This window comes from Macrobrachium nipponense, chromosome 11 (assembly GCF_015104395.2).
Source record: "Macrobrachium nipponense isolate FS-2020 chromosome 11, ASM1510439v2, whole genome shotgun sequence".
Classification (NCBI taxonomy): domain Eukaryota; kingdom Metazoa; phylum Arthropoda; class Malacostraca; order Decapoda; family Palaemonidae; genus Macrobrachium; species Macrobrachium nipponense.
This window is the reverse complement of record NC_061087.1, coordinates 55490521-55496954: the sequence shown is the minus strand read 5'-3', so window position 1 is coordinate 55496954 and position 6434 is coordinate 55490521. Positions and strand designations below refer to the sequence as shown.

The 6434-nt window shown below is 35.8% G+C and overlaps 1 protein-coding gene across 1 annotated transcript; it reads right to left on the bottom strand.

The window, feature by feature from the left end:
- Positions 1–1555: 1555 nt before the first annotated feature.
- LOC135208769 (KRAB-A domain-containing protein 2-like) lies at positions 1556–3834 on the bottom strand. The gene is made up of 3 exons (XM_064241285.1): positions 3352–3834; positions 2042–3119; positions 1556–1596 (listed from the first exon to the last, which is right to left on the bottom strand). Exons 1-3 carry the CDS (start codon positions 3832–3834, stop codon positions 1556–1558), a joined length of 1602 nt encoding a protein of 533 aa, XP_064097355.1.
- Positions 3835–6434: the final 2600 nt, after the last annotated feature.

The window sequence follows — 6434 nt, the reverse complement described above, 5'->3', positions numbered from 1 at the left end:
GTGTTTACTATTTAAGTAATCATGGAATCGCTGTACGTGACTTAAATGCCTGAAAACCAAAAATGTGTCGTCAACATACCTGTGATAAACAATTGGTTTAAACTCAAGGGGACAATCATCAAGCCATCGTTTTTCATGAAAACAAAGAAATATGTTGGCCATTGGGCTGAAAGTGGAGATCCCATTGCGAAACCTTCAAATTGTTTGTAGTGCAAATTATTGAATAAAAAGTGATTATCGTTTATGCATAAGTTGAGAAGAGTTTTAAAAGCATTTCTTGAAATATTTCTCACCTGTTCAATGTTATTATAAATAGAGTTTAAAACTATATCAATCGTTTCCTTGATAGGAACGTTTGTGAAAAGGGAGGTGATGTCAAAGCTTGCTAGCACCGCACCTTCGGGTATTTCATAAGAATTGATGATGTTCTTGAACTCATACGTATTTTTTAATGTATACTGATTTTCTGTCAAAGGCTGTAGAAAACTTATTAAAAACTTCGCTAGTTTGTAGGATGGTGCTTTAAAGGCAGACAGAATGGGTCTCAATGGTATTCCACTTTTATGAACTTTTGGTAGTCCGTACAATATTGATGGTGAACTCCCACTTACAAACAACTTGTTATATTCTTCTTCACTGATCGAATCATTCTTTCTGAGCTTTCTTAATTGGTAATTGATCTTGTCTTCTGTATTCAAGTTTGTTTTATATATATCTTCTTGAGGACACTTCATTAATTTTGAACTGTCAGAGAGAACAGTTTCCATCATTTCTCCTCGTACTGGTTGCTTGCTGGCCAAGCCAACCAGATCGCCGATTTTACAGCACGTAGAGGAATGCAATACAGGTAGAAGATTGGAAAATTTTAGTGTGCTTGGTACTTTTAGAGAAGAGTCATTATTGAGAATCTCTGAGTCAATAGAAATATTTTTAAGGAAACCAGATCTTAACCTTGACAATTCATCTTATCCCTTGCTTTTAATATAAATCATTTAGTCATTCATTTGTAGTGTAAACTTTCCATCTCTGTCTCCCACCATTCTGTTTTTAGTATACGGTTGTAATTTATTTTAAAGATCTTATATAATTTATTTTTTTAGTATGCTGGTGCAATTTATTTTAAAGATTTTAACCATTATCTTATTGTTGTTACTTTTACTCAGCTTTGTCAGCCAATAATTACATATTCTTGTAACTACCATTAAAATACTGTAATGTCTCTTTTAGGCTTGAAAATGTTGTTATGAAGAAACAACGAAACGCGTCGCAATAAAAATGTGGTGTCTCTTAACCTACGCTCTTCTTTTCTACTGAGTTATTGAGATTTCCAAAACATCTGTCTACTTTCACTAATATATATAATATATATATATATATATATATATATATATATATATATATATATATGTTACGGTCATTTTGAGGAATTGGTCATTTTGCAAACTGCCCGGTCATTTTGGAAAATGACCAAAATATCTGTCAGTATGCAAAATGCCCAAATAATTGTGGTCATTTTGGAAAATGACCAGAAGTTTGGTCATTTTTCAAATGGCTATTAGTATCGTTGGTCATTTTGTAAAGTTACCCCAATAGCTGCTGGTCATTATGCAAAAATAAACAAATAGTAACTTAAAATTGATTAGGAAAAGTCTAAGTATTAATAAAGGTGTGTGTTTTTTTTTTATTCAACATTAAAAACTTACATTACACATTACTTTTATATTAGAATATTGAAAAATGACCAGAAGTTTGGTCATTTTGCAAAATGACTATTAGTATCGTTGGTCATTTTGTAAAGTTACCCCAATAGCTGCTGGTCATTTATTCAACATTAAAAACTTACATTACACATTACAAGTATATTAGAATATTGAAAGAACTAAAACTGAACTTGAAAATTATTTCAACAATTATCAAAATTAGCATTATCTGACTTGTTTTGAACAAGAGTTGCTGCATTTACATCTGCTGTTGCACAATACTTCGTTTTTGAAGCATTTACAGCGTCTGCTCCGACATGACTGGGTGCAGCTACACTTACTGATCCCCTGGCCATGTCCCATCGAGTCTGCAACAGCTACCTCTCGCAGACTGACTTCGCGATCCTTTATTACCTCTTCGAGTGACATAAATTTTTCAGCACATAAAGTGAACTGATTCCGACTGTACACCTGTTTAAGTAAACCATGTTTTGTCCCTAGTTTGTAAGTTCCGCCATCCATTGTCTCAGTTATAATTGCCTTTGCATTCGCAAACTCCGCTCGTCCACGGTCAACAAGTGGAATAGGAACCATGACAGTGTCCCCTGCAAGGGCTGGCTTGAAACGCTGTACTGATTTATCCTTCAATTTTTTAGCTTGCTTCTCTTCTTGTATTTTCGATTCCCTTCGTTCAGCCTGAATGCTACGATTTCTATTGCATAGGCAACAGAGCACAGGATCATCAACATTGTCATTTACAGTTGAACAACACTGACCAGAAGGATGACATGGAATGTTTTGACCACTCGAGTTGCAATTTATGGCACAACTTTCAGGACTTCTCCCCTGTTCTACATTTTGATCTTCTTCATTAACTAAACAAAGTGCTTCTGCAAGCTGCTCCTCTGTCTCCATGCCTTCCATTATTTCTTCTGGTATGTTGACAGCAGAAATACCAAGATGAGCCTTTTCTCCGTACATGGCTTCATAAGGTGTCCTGCCAATTCCAGAATGGAAGCGCGTGTTTTTCTGCCACTGAACAAAGCGCAGTCCATTTGACCATTGTGTAGTGTTGTTATCTTTCATCCAGCAAGCGAGTATTGCTTCAACATCTCTGTTTGCTCGTTCCACGGAACCCTGTGATTGAGAATATCTTGGTTTCCCATGAACTAGCTTACATTCTGGCCACATAGCCAGAACTTCCTTGATTACCTTATTTGAAAATTCTCTCCCATTGTCAGATTGAAGAATATGAGGGGCTCCTTTATCACAGAAAATGTCAACCAGGTGAAAAGCTACCTCCTCGGCAGTCTTAGTCTGTAGGGCTCGAAGGCATATCATCTTGGTCAAGTGATCCTGGTAATTGAAAATGAAACGGTACTTCCCATCTGGTTGACTCTGCATATCAATCAAGTCAACCTGCAAAGACACAGTACAAAATTATAAGTAATGCAAATACATCATCATAATTATTATTGTCAGCAGAATTATTATTATTATTATTATTATTATTAGTAGTAGTAGTAGTAGCAGTAGTAGTAGTGGTAGTAGGGTCATGCATATAATTTATTACATTAAGGTTAGATTGGAAGGCTAGGAAATGCCTACAATAAATTAGTGAATAATAATGTTTGTTTGTTTCATTACTAACCTGAGCTCGAAAATTCATGCTGTTCGAGACGATTGGCTTGACAACCATACACTTCCGCACACTACTTTTCTTTAGCTGACATTCCTCACAATACTGCAAGAACAGCGTTATCTGATCACGTGAAATGTTTGCATATTTTTCTTTGGTTGCCTTACACATACTAGTTCTTCCTCCGTGGCCAATTATGCGATGAATAGCTAGAAGTACATCAAACACATCTTCAGCACAAACGAATCGCAGCTGAGTTCCTTTCTTCTGCAACTTTTGCACGGTGGTACCCTCAATTGTGACCTCCAGTATTTCATATTTTTGTAACAAACGATAATCCTGCTTAGTCTTCGTAGGATTAGATTGTTTAAGTTCATTCAGGCGACTAATTACTCGTTCGTATTCTTCCCGGGGAAATAAACTTGAACTATTTGTAGCTTTGTTTTCTTCAGACTCTAGAAGTTTTGTTTGGAAAAGACTTTTCTTACTTTCCATTGTGAAGCTTTTCAGTGTACAATATACTTGCAACAAATAAGTGATGAGAAGAGCACGAATATTTCCGTCCTCGGCCGAACCTAAGTAGGAACTAACTGCCTGTTCAGACAAACATACACTTGCACACACTTCGAAACATTTGTATCTGCTTAGGATACTAATTCGAGCGTTTTTCAAGTTCAGTTTTAGTTCTTTCAATATTCTAATATACTTGTAATGTGTAATGTAAGTTTTTAATGTTGAATAAAAAACACACACCTTTATTAATACTTAGACTTTTCCTAATCAATTTTAAGTTACTATTTGTTTATTTTTGCATAATGACCAGCAGCTATTGGGGTAACTTTACAAAATGACCAACGATACTAATAGTCATTTTGCAAAATGACCAAACTTCTGGCCATTTCCAAATGACCACAATTATTTGGGCATTTTGCATACTGACAGATATTTTGGTCATTTTCCAAAATGACCGGGCAGTTTGCAAAATGACCAATTCCTCAAAATGACCGTAACATATATATATATATATATATATATATATATATATATATATATATATATATACATATACATATATATATACACACACACGAAAAACACACATGCACACATATATATCCCTCTATGCTCCTGATCTCTGGTAAAGTATGGACATAGGATGTATATATACAAAACATATGTAGGTGTGGTAGTAAATTAAACTATTTCCTTAGTGAATTTTGGCCTCATTAACTCCCATCTGGCGACTTGTCCGGTGGTCGGATGTTCTTGGACACCTGCTTGAGGAGCAGCCTAAGGATTAGTTCGTCGATGTCATCCGATTTCCAGTGTCCTCCTGACAGGTTCATATTGTTTGTTTGATTGATGATAGAAGATTCCAGCATCTTCCTTTTGTACTGACAGCTACTCATGAAAACCAGCTCCGCCCCACTCTAGTACATAGTATGGCCTTTGTCCCTAATATGTAGGAAAATCCCCGAGTTCTCTGATGCATATTTCACTGATCTTTTGTGTCCTGCTAATCTTTGCGAGATGGATCTACTGGTTTCCCCAACGCAAATCTCATTATAATTTCTAAACGATCTCTTGTAAACTCTGATGGATTTGGGATGATGGAAAATGATAGGATTATTAGACCTGAGGTGTTCTGTAGGTTTTTGGATGTTTTCATTATAGGGAATTTGTCTATTGTGTAACTAACAACGAGTTCTCTTTCGATGGTAATTTTTACAAACAAAAATTTGGCTGTAGTGTGGGTAGTCCCCTATCGCCCCTTCTAGCAAACCAATACATGGAATGTTTCGAAACAAAATTTTGTCCTCTATCAAACCTCGCAATATGATCTGGCTTAGATATGTAGATGATATTTTTACTCACTGGGATGATAGCTGGGGAGGTTTCAATGAATTTTTCAATCGCTAATTCCGACTATAGAATTTAAAACAGAATGGGAAAAGGACGGGAAATTGCCGTTCCTAGACGTACTTATCATAAGGGAACAGAATAGATATGCTTTCACAGTATACAGAAAACCCACTTTTGCTGTTTCATATATTCATTTCCTAAGTTACCACGATGTATCCGTAAAGTACATAGTCGGGTGCCACCTATTCCTCTGGGGGCTTAGAATATGTTCAAATGGGTACATAGATAAAGAATTCAACCCGATCCACCAACACCTAATGCAACTGCTTTACCCACCATACATTAGAAGGCTATAAATAAAGCGAATACAATATACTATAGAGGTCCCACTCACAATTGATAAATAGACTTCAACAATAAAATATAAATTCTGTACGATGAAAACATCCAAAAGCCTACAGAACACCTCAGGTCTAATAATCCTTTAATTTTCCATTATCTCAAATCCATCGGGAGTTTGCTCATTAACATATAACTAAATAAAATAGGAGAAGAAGCCAGAATTTACAAGATATCGTGTAGCAATTGTAATGAGATTTATGTTGGGGAAACCAGTAGATCAATCTCGCAAAGAATAGCAGGACACAAAAGATCAGTGCAATATGCATCAGAGAACTCAAGGATTTTCCTACATGTACTGGAGTGGGGCAGAGCTGGTTTTTAAAAGTAGCTGTCCGTGCAAAAGGAAAATGCTGGAATCTGTTATCATCAATCAAACCAACAATATGAACCTGTCAGGAGAACACTGGAAATCGGATGACATCGACGAACTAATCCTTAGGCCGCTCGTCCAAGAACATCCGACCACCGGACGAGTCACCAGATGGGAGTTAGTGAGGCCAAAATTCACAAGGGAATAGTTTAATTTCCACCCTTCCTGAGTCACCAACAGAGATTTACTGCCACACCTACATATGTTTTGTATATATACTATTGTAAGACATCCTATGTCCATACTTTACCAGAGATCAGGAGCACAGAAGGAGGTGCTCGAAATATATGATTGCTACGTTAAAATAGTGTTTTATGGGTCTTTTATCTTCATATTATACTGTTGTATTACAGTGAAAGATATTCATACATGCACACACACACACTATATATATGTGTATATATATATATATATATATATATATATATATATATTATATATGTGTGTGTGTGTGTGTATA

Bases quoted from the DNA above. Each gene is read 5' to 3' on its own strand.
- LOC135208769 (XM_064241285.1), bottom strand. From the start codon at position 3,834: ATGGAAAGTAAGAAAAGTCTTTTCCAAACAAAACTTCTAGAGTCTGAA. The intron at 3,120-3,351 runs GTTAGTAATGAA...GTGTCTTTGCAG, and splicing joins GCATGAATTTTCGAGCTCAG to GTTGACTTGATTGATATGCA. The intron at 1,597-2,041 runs GTAAGTGTAGCT...CATAATGACCAG, and splicing joins GGGACATGGCCAGGGGATCA to CAGCTATTGGGGTAACTTTA.